Source organism: Dendronephthya gigantea, unplaced genomic scaffold (genome assembly GCF_004324835.1).
Source record: "Dendronephthya gigantea isolate DGI-Jeju-01 unplaced genomic scaffold, DenGig_1.0 000053F, whole genome shotgun sequence".
NCBI lineage: Eukaryota > Metazoa > Cnidaria > Anthozoa > Malacalcyonacea > Nephtheidae > Dendronephthya > Dendronephthya gigantea.
This window is the reverse complement of record NW_021163063.1, coordinates 373,223-393,147: the sequence shown is the minus strand read 5'-3', so window position 1 is coordinate 393,147 and position 19,925 is coordinate 373,223. Positions and strand designations below refer to the sequence as shown.

The 19,925-nt window shown below is 37.7% G+C and overlaps 3 protein-coding genes across 3 annotated transcripts; 1 reads left to right on the top strand and 2 right to left on the bottom strand.

Moving 5' to 3' along the window:
• Nucleotides 1-201: 201 nt before the first annotated feature.
• Nucleotides 202-2,581, top strand: LOC114529035. Its single transcript, XM_028550760.1, has 3 exons — nucleotides 202-283; nucleotides 877-2,205; nucleotides 2,468-2,581. Exons 2-3 carry the CDS (start codon nucleotides 901-903, stop codon nucleotides 2,579-2,581), a joined length of 1,419 nt encoding a protein of 472 aa, XP_028406561.1. The 5' UTR covers nucleotides 202-283; nucleotides 877-900.
• Nucleotides 2,582-15,110: 12,529 nt separating this feature from the next.
• On the bottom strand, nucleotides 15,111-16,783 carry LOC114529130 (cholesterol 24-hydroxylase-like). The gene has a single exon (XM_028550877.1). It carries the CDS (start codon nucleotides 16,772-16,774, stop codon nucleotides 15,245-15,247), a length of 1,530 nt encoding a protein of 509 aa, XP_028406678.1. The 5' UTR covers nucleotides 16,775-16,783; the 3' UTR covers nucleotides 15,111-15,244.
• Nucleotides 16,784-17,419: 636 nt separating this feature from the next.
• On the bottom strand, nucleotides 17,420-19,525 carry LOC114529138 (cholesterol 24-hydroxylase-like). The gene has a single exon (XM_028550887.1). The coding sequence runs from the start codon at nucleotides 19,448-19,450 to the stop codon at nucleotides 17,927-17,929; it is 1,524 nt and encodes a 507-aa protein (XP_028406688.1). The 5' UTR covers nucleotides 19,451-19,525; the 3' UTR covers nucleotides 17,420-17,926.
• Between the last annotated feature and the right edge of the window lie 400 nt (nucleotides 19,526-19,925).

The window sequence follows — 19,925 nt, the reverse complement described above, 5'->3', positions numbered from 1 at the left end:
TGCTAGTATACTGGATATACCAATTGACAGCGAAACCAATGACGCAGTTATCTGTGTTTTGAACATTTGACGTTTATCACTATATCGATTAATTAATATGAACATTTAAATAATTATCATTGTTGTGTTAGTAAAAATTAACTAATAGTTGCCCATAGTAACCGCGCGTCATTTTGTAACTTGAGAGAAAAAAAGGAGAAAGTTAGGCTGAGGTAGACGCGCCTCTTGAGAGACTGAATATTTGAAAGAAATTGGTTCGAGCGTGAGGAGATTCACCCATCAGGTATACCAACGCTATAGTTTATAAGTCCGTGAACTTCTCGTATATTATTCGTTTTATTAGCAGATTTATAGTTGATTTAAGTGAACTTTATTATCGCGTATAACCATTGTACTTGTAAAATATGATTGGAATGTGCCACATGTAATCTTTGTAAATTTGTGATTTTCAGAATATAAATACTTAAAATCAAAAGGAAATCTCCTTGCGTGTCGCAGTTAGTCTTCCTGGCATGTGTCTTTACCAATCTGTGCCAGCCTGACGATTTCCCGCATCGACGTAAACAATTTTATTACTTACATATCATATTGATGAATTTTATATTGATCAAGTACTTTGACCTTCAATGTCAGTCTTTCCAATCAATATGGTAAGCTAAGTTGCTATGGTAAGCAGGCACCCTGCGCAGGGCTTCTCCAGAAATAGCATGTCTTTCAACTCGGCCGATAAACTATTCAAATCGAAATAATAGTGCTTAATTTGAATTTCAAAGAGTATTTTGACACCCTATAGAATCTGAATTTAAACTATTCGTAGCTTATTCTCATTACCTGAACGTCGACACGTTTCAGCTTATTATATAACTTATGTTTTAGTAACCGCGCGGTATATATTTCAAGATGACGGATATTATAAGCGGAGTTTTGAAGCTGGCGTTTGGATTCTTAGCGAACAAGGCTCGCAGTAAGATTTCAGAACGTTTAAACGATGGCGACGTCACGCACGAAGAATGTCGACGCTTGATCGTGAGAGAACTCCATGATATTAAGACGAAGTTGGATGGATTGGCGAGAAAGGATTTACAGAGCAGCCTTCTTTTTCTTCAGGATGGAGTCAACGGGATGTATCAAGCTATCATTCAGTTTCAATCATCCGAGAATAATACATCAGAATCTACGGAAGTTGAACCAGCAAACTCCTTAGTTCAAGCCAAGTCACCCAGAGACACTGATTCTAATTTTAGTCCTATGAAAGATGCCATTGCTTTGATAAATGCCATCAAGTCATTGAAAATACATTCAAACACTCGGTTTATATCTGCCTGTGAAAAGTTCAAACTCGCCCATGAAGATGCCACCAGAGCATTCGCCAACGAAGCCTTGTCAATCGAGGACCGAATTCAAGCATCGCAGGTTCGAATGATGGCGAGGATTTTAGGAGATTTGGAAGACCCTGATGCAAGCGTCAGCGATTGTTTGCAATACCTGAAACAGCTTCATGATATCGGTGCCATTCAAGGAACATTTTCTGTTCTGATCAAAGGTGGAATTGCGTCGTGGCGAAATAAAGCGAAGCGACTTCAAATTACTTCGTCTGTTTTTCTAACGAATCAGCTATTGTTTGATTTTGCTCGGACGTTCATGAATTCACCTCCAGCGATATTTGACTGGCCAGCGATTATGTTTGGCAAAGAAGTCTACCATCCAGTGCTCGGAGAAACACGTCATGTTCGCCAATTGATGGAATCTGGTGTAAGAATTATGTCATTGGATCCAGATATCACATTTGGTGAGAAGATTCTTCCATGTTTGTCTCTCGTGAACAGAAAAAGAGAGATTATTGCAGTATGTCAATCAAACCCGGGAACTATTAGAACTTTTAAATCCTCAGGAGAAAGCCGTACAGTTTGTGAAGTTCCCTATTTGCAAGACAAGGATGCGTTAGGATTGCGAATTATGGCGATGGATATCGACGCCAAAGATAGCCTTTACCTTATCGTCGGTTTTACAAAAAAATCGAATGAAAAATGGAGTTATAAATTGTTTGTCTATGACAAAAATGGAACTAAAATAGTCGAGGATCCTTTACCTTTCGTTCCAAAGAAATCGTTTTTTTCCCCAGAAAATTCGGCGTTTTTATATATGTCAATAAACCCGAGCGGGAAGGTTGCTATCTACGATAGTGAGAGCAGTATCGTATACATTGTAAGCGTATGTGCTAATAAGTTCAGTATCGATAAAACTTTCCTTCTGAACGGGATATCAGGTCTAGTTACGAATTTCTGGTTTTTAGACACTGAAATAATCGTTGCAAGTTCGTTTGAGAAGACTGTTTATACATACGCAGACAATGGAATGTTAAAACGAGAATTTAAGATACCGGAAATAGATCTGTTATTGCGCATTGTTCCTATTTTTTCGGTTACAATAAATTACGCCACAAAACGTATTCTTGTTAAATCATCAGTATCTAGCAGAATTTTCAGGTTCTCAGAAACTGGAGAGCACATCGACAGTCTACGTATCAATCAAAGCGGAGAGTTCGAGCTTGTTTCTTGTTCAAATGGTGCAGTTGCTTTAGTTGAAGACTCACAAGCCGTTTTTCTTCAAATGTAATAATGAACTACTCAGACATTCAGGTTGCTCAGTCAACAAGTCTGTTCACAGCACAATCGGCTCCTCGACTGCCTAACAACCTGAAAGACAAAAAACTAACCTTTCTGACAACTGCTCTTTTACTTAAAAAGTCGTGAAGTTTTTCGCCGTTTACTTCGGACATTTGAAACAACGATGTTGGGTGCATAACTTAGCTGAAATGTTTACGAATGCAAAACTTGACAATTAATTAAAAACCTTGACTACCAATTCAGTAACAAACTAAAACTTAACGTAATGCAAATTTAAATTGTATGCACAATGTTTCATAACTATATATATATATGCAATGAATAAGTTTGAAGTAATTTCCTGTACAATAGACGTTTAGAAAACCATTATCAAAAAGTCTTGTTGTCTATATAGCTCATATCTTAAGTTTACAAGCTGTTATTATTCGAAGCATGCTTTTTTATAGACGTTTAAAGTTGTAGAAACTAAAAAGATGTTTATTAATGGAACTTAAAGTGGTAAACAGAGAAACTGAGCATGCAGTTTCTTAAACACGATATACCAAAATAACTATTGACTTTGTTATGATCGTAAGGAACAAGTACGATCGTACTATAGGGACCAGGAACTGCGTAACCGAGTTTAATTTCTGAACTGCATTGTATTTATAACAATGGAGAGGACAATGTATTTCTAATCGTTTCCGTTTACTTATATACAGGGTGTCCCAAAAAAAACGAAAACTATTGAAATCACTCATTGTTAAAATTTGAATGCTGTGTGCACGAATTTTAGCCGATGGGGATTTAATGCAACTCAGAAAAATGCTAAATGCTTTGTCTTGCTAGAGAAAGGGGACATATCGAAGGTCATGGTGATTGAGATGCACATTTCAGTATTGTTGATAAATATCATTTTTGCGTACGAGAAAATTTTACTGCATCATATGCATGCATAAAAATGCTTATGGAAAACATTTACACACTTGTGGGTCCCAACAGAGTGCTTAGGCATTCAATTACATTGTTTTAGGGGATTTCAATAGTTTTCGGTTTTTTTGGGACACCCTGTATATAGGCTGAATATTAATGATATGTATATATTATTTGCTGCAAATATATCAAGAATTGCTTGTAACTTGCTTCAAAGGTCAAAAGTAAAAATTCGAACTCCGTCAATCGATGCGGAATAATGCTTAGAATAATTGTGCCAAGTTTCATTCCGATCAAACAAGTAATGAAAGAGCCTTAGGGTTTTTTTAAAGAGCGTCGCCCCCTAACAACAACAACAACAACAACAACAAGATTAGCAGCGGTTAGGGACCAGTTCCTGGTCCAACAAAACAAGATTAGCAGCGGTTAGGGACCAGTTCCTGGTCCAAAAACTCTTTTTCAACATTGTGCAAAGTGTCTTGGTCCCTGGCGGTGGGTGCAGGTTTACGTAGGTTTGTTTTAAGTAAAGCCAGCCAATTATCTAGCGTCAGTACATCTGCGTGTGATCTAATCTGTCAAAGATCACAAAGTTAGCGCTTCCTCTTGGTAATAATTTTATATCCAGAGCTAATCCACCGGCGAATATAATCCTAACTTTTAATCCTAAACGTGAACCAAACCTCAGCTACTTATACTAAAGGATCAGAATCAAGGGTTATATTATGGACATGAAATTATTACCTTCCTCTTAATTTCAAGGGGAAGAAAGACGCGTCGAGTGTGTGCAGGCTAATGGTGCGGGATTTTTTTGTTCTGGTTGATAAGGGCCATGAAATACCACCCGTTAGAGCTAATTCAATATATTGAGGATTTTTCATAATGAGCTTTGACCCTCGATGTCCCCAAAATTCGTATTCGGATTTGGGCGCACCGTCAATGTCAGTCTAAGTATATTGATAATAAATCAGTTAATGCTTCGTCCATCCACCTGATGAATCAACTTTCGTTTGATTTTGAATGGGTTGGAGATGCAAAGATAGCTTCGCATTCAAATGGTACTGTTGTTTTAGTTTGCTCTACAGAAGTATATGTTGTATATTTTGCTTTTAATGCCCGCATATGGCCAAAATGCAGGCTGTGCAAAATTCATAAAATACAATTATAAATGTTTGCGCGAAAGTTTCGGGACTCGAGGCATCGGTGTTAAAGATTTTGTATTCGCAGCACAAAAACAATCCACTTGCAATGCTAAATTAAAATCTTTCATAACAGAACGAAGCGTGTGAGAAATTACATTTAATTTCCATACTAGTGGAATCGTTGTATATTTACTAATAGGAGTACTAAGGGGTACGAAAATTTTCCCAAGAATACCCGGTTAGACGTGATTTTCTTTCTTTGAGTGATGTGAACGAGGGGATATGCGTAATCAATCGTTTTCACGCCAAAACAGTTGCAAACACCATCAATTTGGGATAGAAGTTAGAGATAATTTATTTAAAATATATCGAGTATTTTATCATTGTAATCAAGGGCCTTGACCTTCGATGCCCCCGACATCCGCGTGGGCACCCGGTCAATATTTACTTTATGTTAGTGTTCATGATGCCACACTGAAAGACGTTCTCCAACGAAACCTTATTCATCGAGGACCAAATCCAAGCAACCAAGTTCGAATGATCGCAGAAATCTTAGAGAGTTTGGAACCCTAACGCAGCCGTTCGATTATTTCGAGATTACTTGGAGCAGCGTCGTTATTTTGGCACCATTCGGGGAACATTTTCTGATTTGATTGGTGAGTGGCGTCAATTAGCGAAGCAGCTTAATAGCATTGATGGCTTTGTCCGTTCACCTGACCTATCGGGAACTTCACACGAAATTTTTCGAATTTACCACTAACTGCATGGGAGATAGCAATAACATTTCAAACAACTTGAATGCCGAGTTTCGGTCAAACACTTAAAAATTTTTTGATTTCCCGCATCGACGTAAACAATTTTATTACTTACATATCATACTGATGAATTTTATATTGATCAAGTACTTTGACCTTCAATGTCAGTCTTCCCAATCAATATGGTAAGCTAAGTTTTATTTAGCAGGCACCCTGCGCAGCGTGTCTCCAGAAATAGCATGTCTTTCAATTCCTGCCATTAACTATTGAAATCGAAATAATAGTGCTAAATTTGAATTTCAAAGAGTAGTATTGTTGGGAGACACCCTGTATACAATCTGAAATTAAACCGCTAATTGTAGTTTATTCTCATCGCCTGTACGTCGACAAGCACATGCATGTTTCAGCTTATTATATATAACTTCTGTTTTAGTAACCGCGTGGTATATATTTCAAGATGACGGATGTCATAAGCGGAGTTTTGAAACTGGCGTTTGGATTCTTGGCGAACAAGGCTCGTAGTAAGATTGTTGAATGTTTAAACGATGGCGACGTCACGAACGAAGAGTGTCGACGCTTTATTGTGAGAGAACTCGATGATATTAAGACGAAGTTGGATGGATTGGTGAGAAAGGATTTACAGAGCAGCCTTCTTTTTCTTCAGGATGGAGTCAACGGAATGTATCAAGCCATCATCCAGTTTCAATCATCCGAGAATGATATATCAGAATCTACGGAAGTTGAACCAGCAAACTCCTTAGTTCGAGCTAAGTCACCCAGAGACACTCGTTCTGATTTTAGTCCTATGAAAGATGCCATTGCTTTGATAAATGCCATCAAGTCATTGAAAATACATTCAAACGCACGGTTTATATCTGCCTGTGAAAAGTTCAAACTCGCCTATGAAGATGCTACCAGAGCATTCGCCAACGAAGCCTTGTCAATCGAGGACCGGATTCAAGCGTCGCAGGTTCGAATAATGGCGAGGATTTTAGAGGATTTGGAAGACCCTGATGCAAGCGTCAGCGATTGTTTGCAATACCTGAAGCAGCTTCATGATATCGGTGCGATTCAAGGAACATTTTCTGTTTTGATGAAAGGTGGAATAGCGTCGTGGCGAAATAAAGCGAAGCGACTTGACATTGCTTCGTCTGTTATTCTAATGAATCAACTTTTGTTTGATTTTGCTCGGAAGTTCACGAATTTGCGTTCAATATTGGACTGGCCAGAGATATCGTTTAGCAAAGGAGTTTGCCATCCGGTGTTTGGAGAAATTCATCCTATAAATCAACTGGAGAGATTTGGTGTGAGAATTATGTCATTGGATCCAGATTTCAAATTTGGCGAGGATATTAGGCCAAGATGCTCGTTCATGAACAGCAGAGGAGAGATTATCGCAAAGAATCGAAGAGGAAGTATAGAAATTTTTAAACACTCTGGAGAAAGCCGTACCTCTTGTGTTTTACCCCAAGACAAGAATGCGAAATGGGTGGTTGCTGAGATGTTTATCGACGCCAAAGATAACCTTTACGTCATCGCTAGTTTTAAACAAAGGTCAAAAGAGATACAGAGTTATATTAAACTGCTTGTCTTTGACAAGAATGGAGCGAAAATACTCGAGTGTCCTTTGCCTTTCCTTTCAAACAAGACGAGTAATATACCAAGTGCAATAAACACGGACGGGAAGATTGCTATTTTAGATCGTTTTACCAATATTCTTTATATTGGAAATTTATGTGGCGAGTTCAATGTTGAGAAAAGTTTTCGCTTACACGAAGAAGGAGACGCAATTGAAATTTGGCGTGTTTTGTTTTTCCATGCCAAAGTAATCACTGTAAATGTGTTTGGCGGAAGAGTTTATTTATATGCGGACAACGGAGAGTTTGAACGCGAATTGCGGATACCGAGGGTATCCTACTTTGGCTTGGATCAGTTTGTTTCAGTTGCAGTAAATTATGTCACAAGACGTATTCTTGTTAAAATGTTTTACAGCAACAAACTGTTAAGGTTCTCAGAAACTGGAGAGCTCATAGACAATTTATGTTTGGGAACCAGAGAATCGTTAAATTATACCGGGCTAGTTTCTCATCCAAATGGTACAGTTGCTTTAGTTGGTAAAAGGGAAGTCACTTTTCTTCAACTGTAATAATGAATTGTCCTGCATGTAATGGGTATAATATGACCATTGAAAAACAACGAAATTCTGACGACTAATACTGTCGGGACTGAGCGACGACGGGGCGCTTGAAATAATAGGTGAAGACACGCAGTGCACAGAAATATGAAGCAAAATATGCATGGGTAAATTAAGGGATCTGTACAAAACTAGTTAGTTGATGTATGTATGTATGTATGTATGTAAAACTTTATTTAAAGACACTAGCCCCGACAACAATAAGTTGATTTCCACGGGGGGTGTCTACAAGATTAAAAATTACAAAAATGTAGGAAAATATATAATGACTATGTACAAGTTAGTGTGACCCCGGATATTATAGTTAGGATATATTGGTTACGTTGGAGTTACGTTTCAGCTGGCTTTTGAATGCATGAATGGACTCAGCCAGTCTGGTGTTGATAGGGAGACTATTCCATAACTTAGCTCCACTATATTTAAAGCTCTTTTTTAAAAATTCTCTTTTTGGCTTAGGAAGAGCCAGATCTGTATGACTATTTCTAAGTTCATAGTTAGTTTGCATTTGATTGCGTCTAATCAAGGTTTCTTTCAACGTGGGGCCTACGTAGTTGTTCAAGACTTTGTACATTAGTATTGATTTACTAGTACGTCGTCTTGTCTCTAAGTTGTCCCAATCAAGAGATCGAAGAACATCAGCAGATCTAATGTCGTAACTCGCACCGGTTATGATTCGGGCTGCACGGTTTTGAAATTTTTGGAGTTTATCTCTTAAGTTTTGATCACAGACACCCCAAATAGGAGAACAATAATCAAAGTACGGCTGAATCAGAGCCCGATAAATTGTTTGGAGAGAGGTTTTTGGTGCGATTGGTTTAATACGTCTCAATGTGCCCAAACCTGCACCAACTTTTTTGCAAATCGCCTGAATATGTGGACTCCAGGTAAGATTTTCGTCTAGTTCGAGCCCCAAACATGTAAATGAGTGAACTGAGTGAACTTGATAGAGTGTCATAGTGTGCCAACGGAACAAACGATCTGTGACTCGAGAGACGAGATATCGCTATACAAACGTTAACTTTGGGTGACGATTTTAGTATTTTATTTCATTCTTATTTGTTAATTAATATATTTTATAAAACTTATTCGAAATAATTGCGTGAATTTGAGACTTGTCGAGGACTAAACGATAACTTAACGGAGGCTAATGCTCGACAATACAGTAAGATATTTCAAATGGAGAATAGCGGAACTGAACAGTTGCTTAAACACGATATACCATAATATTCACTTTGTTATTATTGTAAGAAGAATATGAATGTTTTTCCCTGCAGGAAAAAACGCTTTTCTTCCCTATGTTATAAGATTCTTTATTTGATACGCGAGGTACGAGATCTTTACAATAGTTTTAACTAAAGTTCGCTAATGTTCTCTTCTTTCTCCGTTCTTCTCTTCTCTACTTCTCTATCTTCGTCGTTTTGCGTTCTTGTCTTTGGTCGTCTGTCCTGTAGGTTGAGCTTCTTAACGTTTCATAAGTTAATCTTTACTCCGCTAGTCCACTGAAGGTTCAGGTGCTGTGCACGCCCTTTTATAATGAGGGTTCAGTGACTCTTGCATACGTCATCAACCATAGTGGGCTGATCCTTATCCAGCCAATCAGCGTTGTACATGTAACCAGTGGGTTGGTCTTAGAAGCTCGTTCCAGCTCTCATATCTTGTTTATTTAAGGCGTTGTCGCACTAGTCGAGTTGGTCTTCTGCTCAATCGATCAATACTTAAAAATGTTCACAACTTAAAATATTCATCATCAACAACTAGTAAAATATACCAACAATACGTCTGTGAACAATATCTTTTAACTTAAACTATTTTCACTCTTATTTTATCGAATTGAACTTGTGATGACGTAATCTATTACATGCTTGACCGAGCAACATTTTTAACACAATTGATTGACATATGAACTTGAATGGCCTACAGCGCGCACACTTTCTTTAAAGAATGCGACCATTAAGATAAGTGACGACTTACGAATGTTTATCCAGGTATTAATTCTGAGAGGATTATATTTATTTTCACCTTATTACTTATTTAATCCCACGATATGTCATACATGAAAGGGAAAGGCGATTAATGGTTGCGAATGGCCGAAAATTATATTTACTTAGGCATCTTGTGGTAAAACTTAATCACTAATCCCTGTCATGCTATTGATATTCCTATTTTTACGGCTATTTTTATATGCGTATCTCTAAACACAATGAAGCCTTGCGTAACAATCCTCCTCACCTAGAATAAGCTGTCCCCAGCTTCGTGTGAGCTATAACGAACTTATATATGTCTACAAATTCGCACTATTTTTTGAGCTCGGCGTGGCTATCACGGGCATATTACCAAATGCCTAATAACTGAGACTATACAGAATAGTACGTGTTGTAATTCTACGACAACACTACATAATCGATTATACAAGATACAACTGATCTAAATATAATTGACTTATGCCTACATGCACCTCAGGGGTAATCTAACTATAATAATGTCATATAATTATATTAAACACGTCAGAATATAGCAATATTAAACCAAAATTAGTGTGAAAACAAGGGGTGAAAATTTCCTGTTTTCCTGAATGTATGTACCAGGGACTTAAGCGAAATTATAAATTTTGTAGATGCAGTCAGAAAGTGTACCAAAAATTATTCAAATTTCATAAAATATCTTATCATTGCAACAGCGAAAATTGTATTCAGATTCTTGGTTGATCAACTCACATAACAGGAAATTATTATAAAGCTCTTCCGACAAAACATCTCTCCATAATAATAACCTAAACCTATATATACGTCTTAATAATTCTTCAAAATATTTCAACTTATGCAAACAAATTTTATACGTATACTTCTTAATATAACTGAAACTCATTTTACTTTTTTAAACGTCATGCACGGCAAACCAAACTCCAAAATGTAGGTTTTCATCGACAATATAAATACCGAGTCTACATAGAGAAAACAAGAATGTGCCTAATATTTAAGCTTTTGGCTTGAAAAAGAATTGTAATCCATTACAACAAGTTTGGGAGACCCTTGACTGTCCCGGGGGAAGAGAAAAATATATTATCAACGAATGACGCATAATCAAAAGCGTCAGAATTAAATTTATATACTGACCCAATTAAAAACATGCATGCGCTATCCTACGGCAACATGTTTAATCAGCATGCTGAGTGTACCTAAGGAATTTTAGTTGAACAGCTATATACTCTCGTGTTTAATATTATCGCACATAAACAAACAAATGATAACATATACGTGTAACATGAGAATGACAAAAACTTATATTATACAAATCTTAAAATTCGTCCAATTTCATGTCCATGTACAAGCGTTCTAACCATCAGGAAGGATCCGGGGAACTCTGAGATTTTTCTGCCGCGTCTCAGTAGCCGTTGCATAACCACGGAGGCTTCCACTGGTGCGTCTTTCGCTGGATATCAGCCTGATTCATAACATTAAGGAGCGGGTAGGCACGGTCGTATTCGTCTGCTTTCGACTGATGAGAGGTGGACCATGTTTCCAATCCTTGTTCAAAGGAGCTGTACACTGGGTTGTGACCATTTGTTTTAGGCCAGCAACTAAAATATGAGACAAGCTCTAGCATTGCCGTCAGTAGAAGTATTGATGAATAGAAGAATAGCGTTTCGTTCGGCCAAGTCATCTCGCTGTTTAAGCACTCGTTTCTAACCAATGTTCGAAATGACGATTGTTCTAAATTCTTCTGAATATTTGGCGGACTGATTGAGTTTGTGAAACCGCCGATCCTCCACCAAATTGTTATATGACTTTTCTAACGTTTCATATACTTTTTGGCTTCGCTAGTCCACTCCGCTAGTTCACTCCGCTAGTTCATAAGGCCGTTCCTCCACCAAGTTGTTATAATGTTCTTTATTTGATACGCGAGGTACGAGATCTTTACAATAGTTTTAACTAAAGTTCGCTAATGTTCTCTTCTTTCTCCGTTCTTCTCTTCTCTACTTCTCTATCTTCGTCGTTTTGCGTTCTTGTCTTTGGTCGTCTGTCCTGTAGGTTGAGCTTCTTAACGTTTCATAAGTTAATCTTTACTCCGCTAGTCCACTGAAGGTTCAGGTGCTGTGCACGCCCTTTTATAATGAGGGTTCAGTGACTCTTGCATACGTCATCAACCATAGTGGGCTGATCCTTATCCAGCCAATCAGCGTTGTACATGTAACCAGTGGGTTGGTCTTAGAAGCTCGTTCCAGCTCTCATATCTTGTTTATTTAAGGCGTTGTCGCACTAGTCGAGTTGGTCTTCTGCTCAATCGATCAATACTTAAAAATGTTCACAACTTAAAATATTCATCATCAACAACTAGTAAAATATACCAACAATACGTCTGTGAACAATATCTTTTAACTTAAACTATTTTCACTCTTATTTTATCGAATTGAACTTGTGATGACGTAATCTATTACATGCTTGACCGAGCAACATTTTTAACACAATTGATTGACATATGAACTTGAATGGCCTACAGCGCGCACACTTTTTTTAAAGAATGCGACCATTAAGATAAGTGACGACTTACGAATGTTTATCCAGGTATTAATTCTGAGAGGATTATATTTATTTTCACCTTATTACTTATTTAATCCCACGATATGTCATACATGAAAGGGAAAGGCGATTAATGGTTGCGAATGGCCGAAAATTATATTTACTTAGGCATCTTGTGGCAAAACTTAATCACTAATCCCTGTCATGCTATTGATATTCCTATTTTTACGGCTATTTTTATATGCGTATCTCTAAACACAATGAAGCCTTGCGTAACACCTATATATGACTTGGTTTTTTTGCACGATGCGCGAAACGTATGTTTTAATACTTAGCGGTTTTGATTATTGATTTTCTTCGTGGAGGCTGAACATGACTCTAAAGCCCAACCTCGTACCCAGGGTCTTTTTACTACAGCGTGGGCCTTGGAACGAGGTTATCTAAAGCCGCGTTTACACTTCTGGACCTGGTCTAGGACAAGTCTAGGTAATGTATGCTACGTTCACACTGTCTCCTTGTTGATGATATCGGGTAGCCAAAGTAATTGACAAAATACTTGGAAAAAGACCGAAAACAGCCCGAAAAGGGGTAATACTATATCTATCCTATACATTATACAAATCATGCTATTAAGTTAAAAATTTGCCAGGACTACGAGTGTCATCGAAACATTGGGTCGTGAATGCAATCTTTAGGCGCTGATTAGTTTCATTATTTAAAACCAGAGGCAGAATAGCGATGATGCAATAGATTATACACCTGTTTGCCATGAACTCATATCAACTTCAAATAATCCTTAAGTATTAAAGACCTTAAGATTGACGTTCACGGCAGACCGCTAACAGTAAGCTTCAGTAAATCCCATTTTAACGTAAACCCCACAAGTTCCACTTCAATATTTACAACCAAATTGTCCCAACTATACAATCGGCTAAATTATTTGGTGCCGTAAATATGCAGACTTCTATAATTATGCTGTTAAAGTTAAACAAGCTACATTTAGTTTCTATACCACTACGACGTTATACAACCATGGAAGATCATGAAAATTGTTTCTAAACACATACCTTTATATGCTTTTCCAGTCGAAGCCCCGTGAATGCTTGAACGGTCTTATTCATATTGACATTTGATTAGTGAAGGAAAGCCTTCCAAATCTCGAATACATTTGCTTTCTTCCAGAGGAAGCTATATTCCATGCAGCGAACATCATTTTGTTTCAAAGCTTTTACGATTGGAAGCATTAAAGTTATAAATCTCGTCAAAACAGTTCTTAACCTCAGCCGTGTGTTTGTCAACGAGGCAAATAGATTTGAATAAGACAGCAAACTGTTCAAGTTTAAAGTTGGTAATTTCTGAATTATTAATGAATTTGCATTCTCATTAATTGTCCCTTAGTCCCTGGCATTTTGTTTTCTTTTATTTTAAACGGCACCAGGGCCTGTTCCAAACGTTGTACAGGGTGTCCCAAAAAAAAACGCAACCACTTAAATATGCAAGAATATTAATATTGTTCGGGTTTGCACCATAATTCAGCTAAAATGACTTTTAGCATTGTAAATGAAGGATTAAGAGCCATTTTCAATCCCAGAGGTGCTTATCTATTGCGCTTTAGAGCTGTATTAATGTTCTGCATATTTAAGTGGTTGCTTTTTTTTTGGGACACCCTGTACATCTGATAATGATGCAACTCAGTTGATTAACTATTGTTTAAAATGCGTTCGGCTCATGAGAAGCACAACGTTTGAAACCTAAATAATGTGGCCGTAAATTTATATTGTTCAAGGCGAGCAAAAAATCTGTGATATGGCAGAATATGCTTTCCACTAGGTCGAATTTTTTGATCGAACGAAATTTTTTGCTTGATTTTCTTTTCAACTGTGGCTTGTCAAGGGAATTCGGTACGGTCGAAATTCAACGAAGCGTGAGAGGACTTTGAGGCATTGAAATAAGTCTTTACGACACCAAACAAGGACATGCTATTGTTGTGCATGGTGATTGCCAGGATGATGTTATCTGCTCATTTCAATACCTCAAAATCATCTCACGCTTCGTTAAATCTCGGGTAACCGCGCTCATGTGAACAGCCCCTAAATAAAAAAAAATCAGGCGAAAATGCAACAAAAAACTTTCTGCTTTACCCCTGACAAGGCTGATTATAAATATTCTCAATACCCAGAGTTTTCACTCACACCTGACACCTCACATTCACAATGTGAATATAAAAGCAATATTGTCGTTGAAGAATGAAGATATACTTAAAAGTTTAAACATTAATCAGTTCTTTTAATGAAAAATTACAAAGACCTTATTATTATATTAGCCCCCCACTTAACGATATTCTGCCGTCTATGATGATTCAATCACGAAGTCTAATAACTAAATTTGCATTGCTTTATTATCCAACCTAAACTAGGCACCAGTAACACGATACCGGATTAGTTTTCGTATCGGATAATCTACGCTGATTCGATATACATATGGTATCGGATTTGTCTTGATTACACGATACCGGATTAGTTTTCGTATCGGATAATCTTCGTTGATCTGATATACATATGGTATCGGATTTGTTTTGATTACACGATACCGGATTGATTCAAAATACAAACCGTGGACAGGCAGTGGAGTCGGTAACCTTTGCAAGCGTTTGATGTTCATTTATTTTTCCCGCCAAACATATTATACCCCGGATAAGAGGGGTTTAATATCATGGAGTTGCACGGAAACAGAAATGTACAGGATCATTTTTCATGTCACCTCCAGAGCGGAGTGATTTTCACTCCACGGAGCGTACCGCATTGCTACATTCTCGTGTGGCGCCTATCTGATATAGAAAGTAATCCGCGCTATGCTACTATATATAATCCGCTATCGTGAAACTGGGGCCTAAAGCCGGTTTTCCAGTAGGCGAGATTTTTCGATCGAACGAAATTTTTCGCTCGATTTTCTTTTCAATGGTGAGAATTCGACCGTAGCAGTTCCCTTCACCGCTCACAATTGAATGCATGCATGGATTATATAATAAACAAATCTTCGCGGATTGCGAAAGAGGAGGTGTTTATTACAACAGGTGAAAACACCCAATGTTTTGCATTCATTATTCACGTCTACTGACTTCACACATCACACCATCTCGTGGAGTAATTGTCAGTCTTTCCAACTTTCTGTCAGTCTGACCTGGCAATAGTTTGAATTGAAACTTCCGCAATAATTTTGCAAGAATAACTTTTGACTCAAACTTTGCAAACATCTGTCCGATGCAATTATGTGGGCCAATGGAAAACGGGAAATGGGTCATGCTGAAATTTGGGATGTTCTCGGTATTGGAGAAACGCTCTGGCTCAAAGATCTCAGGGTCCTTCCAAATTTCAGGGTTCATTCCAAAAATTAGTGGTGTAGAGTGGATTGAATCTCCTTTTGGAATGATACAATCCCCGATTGTGATGTCTTTTGTCGACACCATTGCCGGTATTTCTGATGCTATAGGATGTTTTCTTAAGTTTTCCTCTAAAACCTGACCAAGATACGTCATTTTTGCCAAATCATCAAACTCAACATAATCACGTCCAGCTAGAACAGTGTCCAGTTCGTTCAAAAGTTTCTCCTCAACATGGGGATTACTAATAATTTCATACAAAGCAAAAGACAAGGAATTAGCAGTTGTCTCTTGTCCAGCGAGAAAAATTGTAACAAACTCATCAATCATATCATCCATTGACAAACTGCCATTTTTTATTAAAATGCTCAACAAGTCATTTGGAACAGCTTTCCCATCAGAAATGTCTTTCATTCGAGTTTTAATACAATCTGAGGCAAACATTCTGAGAAATCGAGCTGCAGCAATTTGCTTTCTTTTGGTAGCGTTCTGGAACAGCTTGAATTGAAATATTCCCAAAAGGGTGGGACTGAGAGGGTTGTCGAAATTGTCCTGCACGCCAATCATGTAGTCCCTTACTGCTGCTGGAAAGGGGGAATTTGGGTCTTCAATAGCATGGGTATTAATATTGAATGACACTTGGCTTATAGCTTCCAGAGTTACTTTACCAAACTCCTGCACCATACTCGTCGGCTGGCCACCATCGACAACTGAATCCATCCGGATCATAAACATATCAGAGACATCATTGAAATTACTGATGAACTCTTTAAGGCACTTGCGATGAAATGCGGGATTCATAATTTGCCGATGTTTGCGCCAGGATTCTTCGTTTGTGTTGGTCACTAAACCATAACCCAATCCCCTCTCGCCATAAACAAAACCAATTTTGTCGTAAAAGAAGGGACTCTTATGTAGGCTCTTGTAATTGGTTATAAAAACATGTCTCAAGTACGTCGCATCTGCCAAGAACACAATAGGCAAGTGTAGAAAATGTAAGACAAATATCGGTCCGTATTCAAGTCGTATTTTCAGCAGAAATTCGTCCAGTGTTCGGCCTGTTGTGGTTTGGTATCTCTGAATATCAGGAAGATGACCAAATATGAAGCTTGAACGAGGTGGCCCCGGCAAATGATCGTTGATTTTGTGAACATAATACAAATATGCCACATAAAAGAGAACGAAGCCGAGACATCCAACCAAGATTGCGGCGAATATGTACGATAATAAACTCAAAACCGAGACAGCCATTGTTATACACTGATGTCTATATACTACAAATTGCGCAATTTAATATGGCAAACTCACGCCTGACTGCATGGGTAAACATTGCATTATTGCACAGCATGGGGATTAAATTACACAAGAGTTAAAACTCCCTTACAAAACCACTTCATTTATTTACCTGCGCTTTAATAATGGAGAACTCCAGATCTAGATTAGACAGGCTAAATTTTGATCAAAAGCACTTCGTGGGTTGCTGTGTATATTTTTGAATGATTTAAATAATTAATGACGAGTTAACGATTGAATGAACAAATAAATAATTTCAGATATCCAGCTGCAAACAAATTTTGATAGAAGCAAGAAGAAAATTTGACACCATGGATGAAAACAACTTCGTGTATTCTACCTCGTTTAATTGTGTATATTTGCATACGCGTGTACTTTATAGCAAAACATTATAGTTGCTTTCAACAACAAACTTTCTGCTTGCCCCTGACAAGGTTATATTGTTATAAATCTTTTCAATACACAGAGATTTCACTCACACTGACACCTCACATTCAAAATGAATATAAAAGCAATATTGTCATTGAAGATATATTTAAAAGTTTCAAAGTTAATCAGTTATTTTAATTAAAATTTACAAAACTTTTTTTATTATTATAATTATTAGCTCCCACTTAACGACCTAGCGCCGTCTTTGTTGATTCAATCACACAGTCTAATAAGTAAATTTAGAGCCGGTGTTTTATTATCCAACCTAAACTAAGTCTTTCCAGAGATTACACGATTATAACTAATTTATATTCATTATATGAACATGGGTGTTATATAGAGTTTTACGCCACCGAGAAAAATCGTATTAAAACACACGTAAAAATACGATATTTTTACGTGTAAAAAATATCATTTTCGCAAGCCAATCAATAACCGCTTAGGAAATATATGTTCGACCAATCAAAAAATCTGTTGTAAAACGTTCCAGTTTTTGAATTTGTGAAATAATTTGTTCATATAAAAAACAGAATATTACATGGTTGCTTGGAAATATGGATTTATTTCTCGTATTGAAGAGAAAATCTATACGTTTAACATTCAATACAAGAATCTTCGTGGAATGCAAAAGAAGAAGTGTTTATTACAAGAGGTGAAAACACCCTGAATGTTCTGCTCTCATTATTCACGTCTACTGACTTCACACATCACACCGTCTCGTGGAGTATTGATCAGTCTTTCCAACATTCTGTCAGTCTGACCTGGCAATAGTTTGAATTGAAACTTCCGCAATAGTTTTGCAAGAATAACTTTTGACTCAAACTTTGCAAACATCTGTCCGATGCAATTATGCGGGCCAAAGGAAAAGGGGAAATGGGTCATGCTGAAATTTGGGATGTTCTCGGTATTGGAGAAACGCTCTGGCTCAAAGACCTCAGGATCCTTCCAAATTTTAGGGTTCATTCCAAAAAGTAGTGGTGTAGAGTGGATCGAATCTCCTTTTGGAACGATATAGCCCCCGATTTTGATCTCTTCTGTCGCCACCATTGCTGGTATTTGTGTTGCTACAGGATGTTTTCTGGAGGTTTCCTCAATTACGTGACCAAGATACGTCAATTTTGCCAAATCATCAAACTCAACATAATCACGTCCAGCAAGAACAGTGTCCAGTTCGTTCAAAAGTTTCTCCTCGACATGGGGATTACTAATGATTTCATACAAGGTAAAAGACAAGGAATTAGCAGTTGTCTCTTGTCCGGCGAGAAAAACGGTCAAAAATTCGTCAATTATGTCCTCCATTGACAAACTTCCATTTTTTATTAAAATGCTCAACAAGTCATCTGGAACAGCTTTCCCATCAGCAATGTCTTTCATTCGAGTTTTAATACAATCTGAGGCAAACATTCTGAGAAATCGAGCTGCAGCAATTTGCTTTCTTTTGGTAGCGTTCTGGAAAAGCTTGAACTGGAATATTCCCAGTAGGGTGGCGCTAAGAGGGTTGTCGAAATTGTCCTGCACGCCGCTCACGTAGTCTCTTATTGCTGCTGGAAAGGGGGAATTCGAGTCTTCAATAACATTGGTATTAATATTAAACGATACTTGGCTTATAGCTTCGAGAGTTACTTTACCAAATTCCTGTAACATACTGGTTGGCTGGCCACCATCGACAAGTGTATCCATCCGGGTTAAAAAGAGATCAGAGACATCATTGAAATTATTGATGAACTCTTTAAGGCACTTGCGATGAAATGCGGGATTCATAATTTGCCGACGTTTGCGCCAGGATTCTTCGTTTGTATTGTTGGACAAGCCATAACCCAACCCCCTCTCGCCATAAATAAAACCGATTTTGTCGTACAAGAAGGGACTCTTATGTAGGCTCTTGTAATTGTCTATGAAAACATGTCGCAAATACGTCGCATCGGCCAGAAACACAATAGGCAAGTGTAGAAAATGTAAGACAAATATCGGTCCGTATTCAAGTCGTATTTCCAGCAGAAATTCGTCCAGTGTTCTGCCTGTTGTGGCTTGGTATCTCTCTATATCAGGAAGATGACCAAATATGAAACTCGAACGAGGTGGCCCCGGCAAATGATCGTTGATTTTGTGAATGTAATACAAATATGCAACAGAAAAGAGAACGAAGCCAAAACATCCAACCAAGATTGTGGCGAATATGTACGATGATAAACTCAAAACTGCCATTCTATATATTTTGATAAAAGTCGATTTGTACAACGTTTAAGAGATTGTTTATATGACTGTTCACTCACGTGCCTATCAAATGTTCACTCACGTGCTTATGAGTAATTCAATCGAAGCGATGACGTCATGATAAAAGAGGTCAAGGGAGTAAAAACAATATTAATGGATATTAGGAGTTTTATAGATATTAGGACCTAGATCTCATTTAAGTGGGGAAGTGTGGTCTTGACTTCCGTGTGGTAAAAAAAATCAAGAACACCGACCGGAAGTAAATTGAGCCGTTTTAGATGACGACAGCCGTTCTTGTTTGAAATGGAAAACGTGAAATCCTGTCCACTGCCGTTCTAGATCTCAAGTCACAGACGCAGACGCCGACGCAATAATCCACTGTTAAATAATGTACGCGTGACGTCCGTGTTGTTAAAAACGAGGCTATTTCAAATAAACTCGAAATAAACATAGTCGTAACAGATTT

Coding starts and splice junctions, on each gene's coding strand:
- LOC114529035 (XM_028550760.1), top strand. CDS start 901: ATGACGGATATTATAAGCGGAGTTTTGAAGCTGGCGTTTGGATTCTTA. Junction 2,206..2,467: donor AGAGCAGTATCGTATACATT/GTAAGCGTATGT, acceptor TTAAATCATCAG/TATCTAGCAGAATTTTCAGG.
- LOC114529130 (XM_028550877.1), bottom strand. CDS start 16,774: ATGGCTGTCTCGGTTTTGAGTTTATTATCGTACATATTCGCCGCAATC.
- LOC114529138 (XM_028550887.1), bottom strand. CDS start 19,450: ATGGCAGTTTTGAGTTTATCATCGTACATATTCGCCACAATCTTGGTT.